A 13,158-nucleotide genomic window follows, 5' to 3' on the forward strand; every position below is an offset into this window, starting at 1 on the left:
TGCTTGGCAGTTAGAAGCTCTAAAGCTCAGACAGACAGCATACAGAGAATATATTTGAGCAAAATCTGTTGAAACAAAGCTTTGAAAAAAGTCATGCCTTACAGTTTTTTCTTATTGAATTTAGCAAACTCTGGCCTGTTCTATTCTAACTGCACTGTTAAGTGAGTTCTCAAGTTCAAGTAAAACTAGCAACATTGGACTGAGTATGGAATTCCATGGTAACTGCAAACGAGTCTTTCAGGTACTGGTATTTTGTTTTATGTTTTAATTATTAGATGGTCTACTTTTTGCCCAGTTTATTCCTAATGGCAAGAAAATTTGTTTTGAATGTTTGATAGCTTACGCCTGAAGACTTGTGTTGAGATTTCAATATAGGATATAGTAAATAGGAGGGTTTAATTACTGTAATTGGTGAGTTTATTATTCAGGTCTCATCTTTAAACAGCAAAAAGAGAATATTATAATAAATATCCTTAGCTTATCATTTTATCGTATTTAGCTATAACTATTTCAATTGATAGGATTCTGCCGGCCTTAAAAATAGAACTGGCACAATGCCAAAGAGGGTCATGTATTTAAAATGTTATTGCAGATGGTGAGGGCTCTTTGTCTCTCGCGTGTATTGTTTGGCTCTGGAGTAAAGTTATGTGAAGGCACTGGCTTGAGTCCTAAGGCTCTGCACTATAGCAACTGACTCTCTCAGCTCTACAGTTACACTCACCTTCACAGGCTTTCCTGCATGGAGGAACATTTATATTACAGTCAATGGTACCTCTTGGAAGCATACTGATGTAAATTTTGGTTAGAGGCCTCAAGATGGAAAACATTCTTAAAGAAGTAGAACAATCTAATGGAAACCTTAAGGTTCTTGTTTGTTTTATGATTCTAAAAAGGAATGCATTTTGATTAAGTGTCATACAAAACTTTTGTGTGATTTATTGCGCATAGGAAGAAGACCTTCGCCAGATCTTCATGTTAACGGTTGGAGTTCTTCAGGAGTTCAGCAGGCGGGAGAACCTTAGTGCTCAGATGTCTTCAGTGTTTCAGCGGTACCTTGCACTAGCCAACCAAGTCCTGAGCTGGAATTTTCTCCCTCCAAACTATATCCTTTTCGTAGTGGGAAGGGCTGTGTTTGTGGTGACTTTGTAGAAGACTTAATCATAAACCTCAGTCCTTGATACTCTTAGCTTTTTTTCTTCTTTTTGGAGAAATGAATTTTATTATACCATAGTACAGTAGACTATGTAAAGTTTATTTATTACTTTTTTGAAGAGGGTTGAGTATATGAAAACATTTGGTGTCTAATAAGGCTGTTGCTGACTGAGGAAGGAAAAGCCAAAATATGCAAAATGCATATTTATTCAGCAGTAAAGACATTCTCTTCTTGGACATGTGATTAAATTAGATTTTGTGACTTACTTTACTTAGAAAGGGTCTGGTTTTGTCTTTATGAATTGTTTAAGTGTATGTATTAAGTTAGTGATAGGCTTTCGGTCCAGAGCATCTGCTGCCGGGTGTCTCGTTGTGCCTTAGGGTACTGTAGTGCCTGCTTGTAGCATTGTTCATTCAGGCAGACCTGGGTTCAAGCCTTAGTTGATCTCCAGCAAATTACTGAACCTTTTTAATATTAATTTTTCCGAGCAGAAAGAGAAGATGTTGGCTGTTGACTAAATTTAATGAAACAGCGTAGTTAACACATTCAGTTAGCTGCTGTTATGCAGCTCTTGGTATCTTTGAGTAAAATAGCCCTACAGTTAACTCCCCATGTCATGCTCCTTTTGATCTAATACACTTGTGCCTGCTGTAGAAAATTAAATATAACCTGTTCTGGATGTCTTTAATCAGCCCTTTCCTGGGGCTTTAAGAGAGTTTGTTTCTAAGATTAGAGATGGAGAGTCCTGTCAGAGCTTTAGGATGAAGCTCGTCTTTGTTCCAACAGAGTCAAGACCTGCTGTATTCGTGTGCATAGGTTTGAGACCTGTAGAACTGGGAGACTTAAGGTGCCTGGTAAGCTTTGATTTTCAAGTTACTATATTTACCTACTAGAAAACTAACTGTGAGAGGCAGGTGGTATGAGATAAAGTGAGCCACTGACTCGTTAAACCAGGAATTCTCCCGGCTTCTTTGCCAAGGGCAGTCACATTGGAATGAATGAAGCTTGCTATCAAGTTAACCATATTCTCCTTTTATGCCTCTCCTTTATCTTTCACCCATTAATCAACTTTCTATATTTAATCTATAAATTTCTTTTTTAAATATTTATTTAATTTTATGTGCATTTGGTATGAAGGGATCAGATTCCCTGGAACTAGAGTTATACAGACAGTTGTGAGCTGCCATGTGGGTGCTGGGAATTGAACCTGGGGCCTCTGGGAGAGCAGTCAGTGCTCTTAACCACGGAACCATCTCTCCAGTCCCTTATTTGTTTTTAAAGGATGGTTTGGGAAAAAAAAAAAAAAAAAAAAAAAGGATGGTTTGGGGACTTTATTCAAAAAAGTCTGTTATTATAGTTTAAGTATCAGTGTAGCACGATCTTGTTGTAAAGAGAGATTAGACGGGCTGGAGAGATGGCTCAGTGGTTAAGAACATTGCCTGCTCTTCCAAAGGTCCTGAGTTCAATTCCCAGCAACCACATGGTGGCTCACAGCCATCTGTAATGGGGTCTGGTGCCCTCTTCTGGCCTGCAGGCATACATACAGAACATTGTATTCAAAATAAATAAATAAATAAATAAATAAATATTTATAAAAAAAAAAGAGAGAGAGAGAGATTAGACAAGTCCCTGTCCTAGTTTTTGTTTTGTTTTGTTGTTGGTTTTGTTTTGTTTTTTAATTAAAACAAAGCAAACCAAAAAGCAACAACAACAACTGAAGGGGCAATCACTGAGCTTGCATGGGCTTGTGTTAGGTACTCTGCAAATATGTTCTGGTTGTTGTTTTTGTGGAACTCTTTTTTTTTTTTAATATTTTATTTATTATGTATACAATATTCTGTTTGTGTGTATGCCTGCAGGCCAGAAGAGGGCACCAGACCCCATTACAGATGGCTGTGAGCCACCATGTGGTTGCTGGGAATTGAACTCAGGACCTTTGGAAGAGCAGGCAATGCTCTTAACCTCTGAGCCATCTCTCCAGCCCTTTGTGGAACTCTTAACAGTGGGAGTAGAGGTGTCTCTGACTCTTTTGCCTCTCCTCCACATCCTTTCCCTCCTACTGGGTTGCCTCACCCATCCCATGAGGGTCTGTTCCTACTCTTATTATAATTTGTTGTTGTTTTGGTTTTTCAAGATAAGGTTTCTTTGTGTAGTTCTGACAGTCCTGGAACTAGCTCTGTAGACCAGACTGGCCTCTAACTCACAGAGATCCACCTGCCTCTGCCTCCCGAGTGCTGGAATTAAAGCTGTGTGATCTTATTGAAACTTGTTATGCCATGTTCAGTTTATGCCCCTGGGAGGTCTTCTCTTTTCTGAAGAGAAATAGGAGGAGTGGATCTGGGGTATGTGGGCGGTGTGGGAGGGAGGAGTGACTTCAGTCAGGGTGTATTGTGTGAGAGAGGATTAAAAAAAATCAGGGTGGAAAGATGACTTAGCATCTTCATGAGGACCAGGGCTTAGTTCTCAGAACACAACCATCTAACACATTTCAAGAGATCTGACCTCTTCTGGCCTCCTTGGACACCAGGCACTCACTTGGTGCACAGGCATACATGCAGGCAAAACTCCAGTGTACATAAAATAATATATATCAAGCTGGGTGGTGGCACATGCCTTTGATCCCAGCATTCTGGAGGCACAGACAGGCGAATCTTGAGTTTGAGGCCAGCCTGGTTTACAGAGCTAGTTCCAGTGCAGCGAGGACTACACAGAGAAACCATCTTGGGGGGCGGGAGGGAGGGGAAGGTCAATTATGGTAGTACAGGTCTGTAATCACAGAATTCACTTGAGAGACTGAAGAGGGTGGATTACTATCGGTTCAAGGCCAGCTAGAGTTACATAGCAAGACCAAGTTTCAAGAAAACCAACATAATAAAACGTTGAAAAAACTTGAAACAGATTTTAAATTACTAGTCCATAAGGAGCTATCAAAACATTAATTATGTATGTAGTGAAATCAACAAAAATTACACCGCATATATCATAGCCAATTCTAAAGTGTCTGTTTTAGAGGAAAATATAGTTGGCAGAGAGTTACTGTTTTGAAAAGAAAAACAGTTCTCTAAGAGTTTGAAAACAAAGTTTGTCTGAAAGATACACACTCATAAAATATTTTATGGTGTCTGTAGATAAAGCATTGGACAAAAGCTACTGCAGTGTTATCAAAGAAAGTAATTCCTCTAAAGGTCTTGAGAGTGGCTGGATGAAGTGTGCATCCTGGAATCTCAGCCTTCAGGAGGTAGAGTCTAGAGAATCAGAAGTTCAAGGTTGTCCTCTACTACCTAGTGAGTTTGAGACCTGCCTTCGATAGGTGAGATCCAAAAGAGAGGGGCGGGATCTGAAAAGATGGCTAATCTGGTAAAAATGCTTGTTACTCTTCCAGGGGTTTCAAGTTTGGTTCCCAGCACTGATGTTGGACAGTTCATAACTGCCTGTCTGTCTCCAGGGGACCTAATATCCACGGATACCCATACACAGTTTCGAAAGTTCTTATATGTACCACCATGCCTAGGTCTTGAATATTTTTCTACTTCATGCTTATGAGTGAATGTTTATGTGACCAGTGAGTGATTGGTGCAGTTCCATATATTGGTGGGCTGGACTACAGCTCTGAGTACTCCTCTGAGTAGGTAATTTTCACATATAGATGTAAGTAATATTTAAACACACATTTAAAAAATATCATCTGGGACTAGGGGTAGACATTATACTCATTTACCTCTGCATATTATTGTGTATTTTCTTATTGTGAAGGTACAAGGGTCTTAGCCCAGTGGTAGAGTTCTTGTTTAACATGTGCAAGGCTCTGGGTTCAGTCTCCAGCACTGCAAAAAAGTTTTTTGTCAGTTTGACACAAGGGTCATTTGAGAAGAGGGACCCTCAACTGAGAAAATCCCCCATCAGATTGGCCTCTAGGCAGTGCCATCTCTAGGTAGTTGGTTCTAGATTGTTGAAGAAATCAAACTTAGCAAGCCATGAGAAACAAACTAGTAAGCCAGCACATGTGGTTATAGTCATTACTTTTTGTGGTATTCTTCAAAGCACAAAAATTTATAGTTTTGATGATGTTCCATTTAATCAGAAGCAATCTGATCCATGGTAACAAGGGTTTATAGTCTATGACTTCTGTACTTTTTGATTCACCTTGATTAACTTTTCATGTGTAGTTTGAGGTGATGAGTCACCATTATTCATATACATGTGAGTATCCAGGTGTCCAGCAGGTGATTATTGACTACAAAAGTGGAAGAGACCAGGATGATGTTTGATTAGTCAGTGAATGCTGGTGTCTCTGTAACTCTGAAGCCAAGTCTAGCTAGCCTTCAGTTTGGAGTACTGATGGATCAGTATGGGACAAACTATTTCTTAGAACCACTGGTTTATAAAAACAAATATGCTTGTTCACCCTGCCTCCTATGTATTTATTACCACCTACTAAATACATACATGGTAGGGTGAGCAAGCCACAGTTGTAGTTTTATTGGCAGTTCATGGGAAGAGACCAAAGACACTGGTAAACCCCGAAGAGTACATAGGAAGCCCTACAGCAGCAGTTATCAGGACCCAAATGTGAGTAGTCCTCTAAACACAAATGCATGTGAATGTTCCCAACAGTTCCAAAAGTGGAAACAAACCCAAGGTCCGTCAGCTGATAAGTGAATAAATAAAATGTGGTATATCCATATAGTGGATATTATTTGTTAGTTTAAAAAATGAAGTACTTATACATGCTAAAACAGAAAAACTTTGAAAACATTGTACTAAGAAAGAGTCTGTTGTGAAAGAAACCATTAAGAGAGTACTTGAATACCTGATCACATTTATATGTGATGTTCAGAATGAGCAAATTGGAGGCAGCTCACAGTGGTCACCTAGAGTGGTGGTGTTTGGGAAGACACAGGAGATGAGTGCAAAGCATACCAGACTTTCTTCTGGGTGATGAGTCTGCTCTAAAATTAGATATGTTCATGGTACACAACTGTGAAGATAGTAAAACTACTAAGTCACTGAACAAGTCGTATAGTATGTGAATTATGTCTCTGTGAAGCCTTTAAAAATATCTGGCGTGCCAAGGTTTATCATGCTGTTTTACTGATTAGGTACACTCCTTCATGTGCCCATTAGTAGAATCGTATTGTCGGGGATGGTTTGGAGCGAAGATGCAATGTGGGGAGTCATTACTGCTATGTGGGACATTGCAGGACTGATTCCACTTCCTTAATTTCAAAGAGCTACAGAAAGCCATGGTCTTGGAAAACAGAAAGAAGCCTAGGAGACTGAGAAGACCAGCTGAGTGCATGGAGAAGAAAAGCTGAGTGTGTCAAATAAAGGTAGTCAGCACCGAACAGGGGCAGGGTCTCCAAAGATGGAGGCAGGCCCGAGACCGGGACTTACACTAGAGCTACACAGTAAAACCCTATCTTCAAAAATGAAAACCAAATAAAATAAAGTAAAAATAATAATAATAAAAAAAGATAGTCAGTACCTATTCCCAAGGGTACTGGGAGATTGTTTTCAGATGCACCTCAGATCTGTTACAGTTAATTGAACCTGTGGGAATCTGTTTGAGGGAGAAGGGCAAAGCTGTACCTTAGAGACGGATCATGCCTAGAGAGTGAAGAAGTAAGGTGAGTGTAGATAATCCTCAGAACATATCAGCTATACTGCCGCCAGGCTGGAAGAAGTATTGAAGAGACGAAAGATCTGGGAAAGGTGTGACGCTGCAGTGCTAGGCCCGACACAGATGCTGAGACAGCCCAGGCTCAGCTGAGGTAGTGAGGAAAGTAGGAAGCCACTTGGTGGTGTGGGGTGCCTTCATGAGTCAGGGTCTTATTAAGTTCGGTTGGATCCGCCCTAAATCTGTTTGAAAGTGGAGGAACACCGTGTGAAAATCAGCATCTGATAGAATATTAAATACAGATGGAACACAGAGTTGGTTGTGAAGTATTTTCTTCCGTTCTCCCTGAGTAATTAGTTTTATACCAACTAATGTTTCTGTTGCTGTCTGATAGGACACGTTGGAAAGAAAGCATGTAAAATGAGTAATCAGTATTTGGAATTATGTTTGCATTATCCTTTCCAGGTGTGTTTCCACATTTCGAAAAAGCTACCCGAAAAGAAACAGAATTTCTGACCCTGGGCCATTGGGAGGAAGGAGTCATTGACAAGCAGACTCTAGTCTTTGGGCACAGTTAATTTTGCTAACTGTAACCTGTACAATTGTTCAGGAGATTCTGATTAGTTTTGTAGCTCTTGGACATGTTGTTCCTGCCCATCTTTCCTCCTGTCCATGCTGTGCCCTGTTCTCCCCTGGGTTCTAGACCCAGTACTTTATGTTATTGCCGCAGAGAGGCGTTTGCAGCTCAGGAACAGAGAAAGTGCTCAGAGGCAGAGAAAGGAAGGTGGACCCAAAGCCAGTTTATGTTCTCTTTCTTTCCCACTCAGCTCATTGTACTTTGTGTAGTTTGTGCAAGAGCAAGAGGGATGGAATGGGTAATTTTTAAAGTCTAATGAACTTGCTTTCAGTCTTAGCTTAACTACTTAGAAATTTAGGCCAGAGGTGTCTTAGAAGCTGAAGCGTGGGTGTCATTGGGAACTTGAGGCATCAGTCTGGGCAAATCTGATTTAAATGCTATAATACTTTTCAGTAGAAAATGATTTATTTAAAATTATTTAACACATGTAAGGTATTCTGTCTGCTGAGTTCTTTATTCCCTGAGCAGCCTAGTTGTTTGGGTTCAGCCGTTCTCTGTGAATGCCACAGCAAGGCAGTCACAGAGTGTGCTTTGCAGCTTAGGGTATGGTATTGCTTAATTTGGACAGTGATGGTGGTGGGACTAGAGCTGCCTCTGGGTTATGTATGTCTTCCCCGCTCTAAGTTTGAGTGACAAGCGAATCATGAAATCAGGACTGTGTGCACATGCAAAGTTTGGGTTTATTGATTCCTAAAATGAATCCTTAAAGACCTCTGTGCATTTTAACTCAGACAGCAGAGTCATTGTTTTTAGAAAGCACATCATGACCGTGGGAGTTTAACCCTTTGGGTTCTATTGTTGGTATTTTTTTGTTTGTTTGTTTGTTTGTTTCTTTTCAAAACAAGAGTCTCTTTGTAGTCCTAGCTGTCCTGGAACTTGCTGTGTAGACCAGGCTGGCCTCAAACCCACAGAGAGCCACTGGGAAATTTTCTGCACAAAACTGTTGTCACCAATGAAAAATTACTGGTCCATTCGGTTGAACATACAAAGGCAGTTTTAAATGGTCTTCTGGCAGTGCTCTTGATATTGTTTTATGTTTGTTTTAGATAAAAGTCACGTGTTCCCACTGAGAGAGAGCTTCAGTGATTAGGGTCAGCCCTGGAACGAGGGTCAACAGTGTGGTCCTGCATCTCAGCTTGAGCTGTTTTTTTATTTGTTTTTTTAATTCCTTGAAAGAGCAAATGTGGTTGTTTGAATGAAAATGCAAAGTCACTGCCACTCCCTCCCCCCCCCCCCCCAGCCTCACATTCTTAAATGCTTGGTCTCTAGTTGATAGAAATTTGGTAAGGTTTAGGAGGTGGAGGTGTGGCTTTGGTGAAGGTGGTTTGTCAGTGGGGGGTGGGCTTTGAAGTTTCAAAAACCCATACTATTTCTAGTTAGCTTTTTCTGCTTCATACTTTTTTTTTTTTTTTGGTTTTTCGAGACAGGGTTTCTCTGTGGTTTTGGAGCCTGTCCTGGAACTAGCTCTTGTAGACCAGGCTGGTCTCGAACTCACAGAGATCCGCCTGCCTCTGCCTCCCAAGTGCTAGGATTAAAGGCGTGCGCCACCACCGCCCGGCTCTTGCTTCATACTTGTGAATAAGATGTAGACTCAACTACTGCCCTAGCTCCTAATTAAACGCTTTTTTTTTAAAAAAAAAAAAAAGTTTCCTTGGTCATGGTGTTTCTTCACCCAATAGGAAAGTAATTAAGACAGTGAACTATGCTTTTTCATCTCCCACCACCTTTGGTGGCTAGCCCTGCTTTCTAATGCATGAAGGTAATCGGTGTATCAGAGTGGACTGTAGAAGTTTGATGACATAGAAATCTCTGGGCCAACCTCCAAAGCAGCGTCCCTGTCATCAGTACCCAGATGTGCAGAGCTTGACTAAATGAAAGTAATGGAAACATCATTCAGTTGGGTCAGTGTGTTAAAATTATTTGAACATTTGCTTAGACTCTGGTTCTAAAGTTCTCTTAGGGTTGCTGTGTCTCTGCATGGTTTCAGGAGTTTGCCTGGCTGGGCCAGTGAGGGAATGAAGAAAAGAATACACAGAAAAGTTGAAAGCAGGTGGACTAGGCTTTCTGATAGAGTAACACAACACCTAGGAAGCTCAGCACAGCAGTTGACCAAGGAGGCAGGGATATATTGCCTATGAGTAAACATGGAGGCAGGATTTATGGTATACTGCTGAATTGAGGAAGTAGGTTTACCTAATCTTTGTAAGAACAGTCTCAGTAGAGGACAGTCTTCAGGCTATGGGGATGTAGGGGAAACTAGTTTGGATATTTTCTGCACATCATCAACACTATCAATACACTTGAACCAGGGGGGAAAGCTTTGCCATTTCCTGTGGTCTAAGGCGTTGGTTCTTTGATGTGATTATTCTGATGTTTTTGCTATTTTGGTTTCTTTTCAATATGGGGTCTTTGTGTAGCCAAGGATGGCCTTAAACTCCTAATCTTTCTGTACTTACTTCCTATGTGCTGGGTTACAGGTATGCCCCTCCTGGTTTGTTAGCAATCTTGATCCAGGTCTGTACGAACTCTACCTTCATTATTTTGAGCATCTGCTGCATTGTTTCCAATAGCAGCTGGACCATTTTGTGTTAACCTTTGGAATGTACAAGAATATACTGGCTCTTCCATGTCCTGTGTCTTCATCAGTACTGTGTCTACCTACAGCTTGGATTATAGGCATGTGCTCCCAGTTTATGGAGTATTGGAGGTTGAAACCAAGTCTGTGTGCATGCAGAATAATCGCCAACTGAAGCACATCCCCACATTTTCTTTCTTTCTTTCATTATGATACCCTTACTGAAGGTGTTAGTAAATGCCTAAGAACGTCTTTGCAGATGTAAGTACCCATATATTTTCACAGTATTTCCAAACTACAACCCTGCCCTGTAGTTGAGATAAATGTATTTTCTGAGAGCAGTCTGTTCAAGAACTTGACACAGAAGACTTAATAGCTGGTGAGAGTCATTAGTAGGGGTGACTAAGCTTGTCCTCTGGCTCTTGGCCTGGTGTTTGTTTGACTTGGTCCTGTAGTTACAGAATAGGGCAGGTGGTGTGGATGTGCTTTTCATTTCTCAGAACTTTGTGAGCTTACCTCTGTTGAACATTTGAGAGGCTTTTGTGGAGAGGGGCAGGGAATGTTGATTCTGCCCCAGGCTACAGTAGAATTTACATGTAGCTGGCTGGTTTTCCAAGGGACTAAGATGACTCAGGTTAGAAGATTGTGTTTTAGCACCTCAGCTCAGTTAGATTAGATTCTGAGTTCTGACCGTGGTGATATTTATCTGTTTTTCTTTTTAAAAAATGTATTCTAGCCTGATGGTGGTGGTGTACACCTTTAATCCCAGCACTCGGGAAAGGCAGGTGGATCTCTGCCAGCCTGGTCTACTAGTGCAAGTTCCAGGACAGGCTCCAAAGCTATGGACAAATCCTGTCTCAAATCCCCTACCCAAAAAAATAACAACAACAAAAAAAGCCATATTCTACATTATTACTTGAGGATTGAAATAGCATCTGAAATATCCTCAACTACAACAATATTTGAGAATTACAAATAAAAATTGAATTTTCTTAGTTCTTTACGTTGTTTTGATATGATCTAGATCTGCGTGTACACGTTCCCCTGACAGTGTCATGTAATCTCTATACTATACACATCACACCATTTCAGGTCATATTGTGGTTAATAATTGTATTTCATACTGACCTTTCACATAATAAAAATTTACCTTTAATAAAATGAAACTAAAGCTAGAAAAAGATAAATGGATTGGTTTTCTGTTTTGAGATATAGAGCCTTTGTTTCTTTTCCCAGGTGTTCTGTTCCAAAGACGGAAGATCCCTTACCTGCTTTGCTGTGAATTTCAAAGACTTATAAAGAGAATAGCTGTCAGACTCTTTGAATACATGATAATGTCATCAGTAAATCTTTCAGTTTGTTTTTCTAAAAGTAATCAGCCATTCAGCCGTGTGCTGTGTTGATGTAGTCTGGTGCCTGCTAGGAAATGAATTCACTTCATCTTGAGGACTCTTAGTTCTCGGCTGCTTTTTCTTTGCACATTTCATGCTTACCTTCTTTCATTCTTTCTGCCCACAAGGGGGCAGATAAAGGAAGAGGGAAAGGCTTAATGAGCCTGTTCAGGGTTTCGCTTTTGCTAGAGTTGGAGGAGTTTGGGAATGACTTCAGAAAGAAGCAGTGACTTTCTTTCTTAAGACAACTCAGTGCCCTCTCCACCCGCTGCAGGCCAAAAAACCAACCAACCAAACAGACAACAAAACCCAAAAAACATTCTTGTGTTGTTTTATTTTTCAAGACAGGGTTTCTCTGTGTAGCCCTGGCAATCCTGAAACTCTCTCTGTAGACCAGGCTGACTTTGAACTCAGATCCTCTGGCCTCTGCTGGGATTAAAGGCATGTTCTACCCGTCTTTTGAAAAATGGTTACCAAAGCCTTCTTAGGGCCTTCAATTTTTTTCTGCAAATAATTTCTCCCTAAAATTAATGAGTTGGGTTTTAGGAAATGATAGCATTTAAATATATGCCTGAATTTATGCATAGTGTCATCTTAGATGCCTATGTCAAGATTTCTTATGAATGAGAATTTTGCCAAGTTCAGACTTTGTTTCCAATGGAAGGGGCAGAAGTTACCCTCTCCATTGCAGGCGGCCTCTCATTTCTTTTTTTTTTTTTTTTGATTTTTCGAGACAGGGTTTCTCTGTAGCTTTTGGTTCCTGTCCTGGAACTAGCTCTTGTAGACCAGGCTGGCCTCGAACTCACAGAGATCCACCTGCCTCTGCCTCCCGAGTGCTGGGATTAAAGGCGTGCGCCACCACCGCCCGGTGGCCTCTCATTTCTTTAAGCTTTAGTTACTATGGCCATGCTGTTGAGTGAATTACGTTCATCAACACCTACAAATGTATATATATATGATGGTTAAGTTATTTACAGAAAATTTATTCTATTTGAAGCATATTTGATATTGAATACCTCAACATCTTATATACTGTTTGAGTCTGGGAAATTTTGTTTATTCTCTGTGTGTGTGTGTGTATGCTCATGTATATTGGTGTACATGTGTATGTGTGTATGTTTGTGTAGAGGACAGAGGACAACTTCAGAAACCATTCCTTGGGGGCTATCATTGTTTTTGAGATGGGGTCTCTCACTCGTGTGGAGCTTACCAACTAGGCTAACTGGCTGACTAGTGAGTTCTGGGGATCGAGGCCTCTTTGCTTCCCTCAAGACTATGGGAATTTTAAATAAACATCCGTTTTCTGTCAGCCACTTGATTCTTTGTTTTGACTTGATATTGGGCTACTGTGATCTCAGGGTGGTGGTGTTGTTTTTTTCCCCCAGTATAAGGCATAGTTAGTCTTTCATGTTCTTCTCCTGTTTTCTAGTAAACATACTTCTTTTGGAAAACTGCTGATTTTCCCTATTGTCTATGTGAGATACATTTTGTATATATGATTTTAACTATTTAAGATATTGGGGGAAGTGATGGGGCAAATTAAGACATTGATTCTTTTTGTTTGGTTTCTGGTGTCTGTTTTTAAGTCATGTTTTTTTCTTCTGTGGCCTCTATTAAGATCTCTGATTGTCAAGGATTCTGTATCCCCATGGCATGGTACACATAATGACTAAAATGGTTATCTTACATTCCTATAGCATTCTTTTTTTCAGCACTTAATGCCTTTTATTCCTTAGCTTCATGCATGAATTATGTAGCATATGTGAAGAGGCTTAAACTGTTTCC

General features: G+C 40.4%; 1 protein-coding gene across 2 annotated transcripts in view; it reads left to right on the forward strand.

Annotated features, from left to right (window-relative positions):
- Positions 1-13,158, forward strand: part of Xpo4 (exportin 4) — an 88,919-nt gene that overhangs the window by 39,743 nt on the left and 36,018 nt on the right. For both annotated transcript variants that reach the window (XM_041634080.1, XM_041634081.1), the window contains exons 5-6: positions 125-241; positions 949-1,102. In XM_041634080.1, the coding sequence (XP_041490014.1) occupies positions 125-241; positions 949-1,102 (271 nt within the window). The remainder of the gene's footprint in view (positions 1-124; positions 242-948; positions 1,103-13,158) is intronic.

Source organism: Microtus oregoni, unplaced genomic scaffold, assembly GCF_018167655.1.
Source record: "Microtus oregoni isolate MIOR12 unplaced genomic scaffold, Mior012 000045F_ref0000178, whole genome shotgun sequence".
Classification (NCBI taxonomy): Eukaryota; Metazoa; Chordata; class Mammalia; order Rodentia; family Cricetidae; genus Microtus; species Microtus oregoni.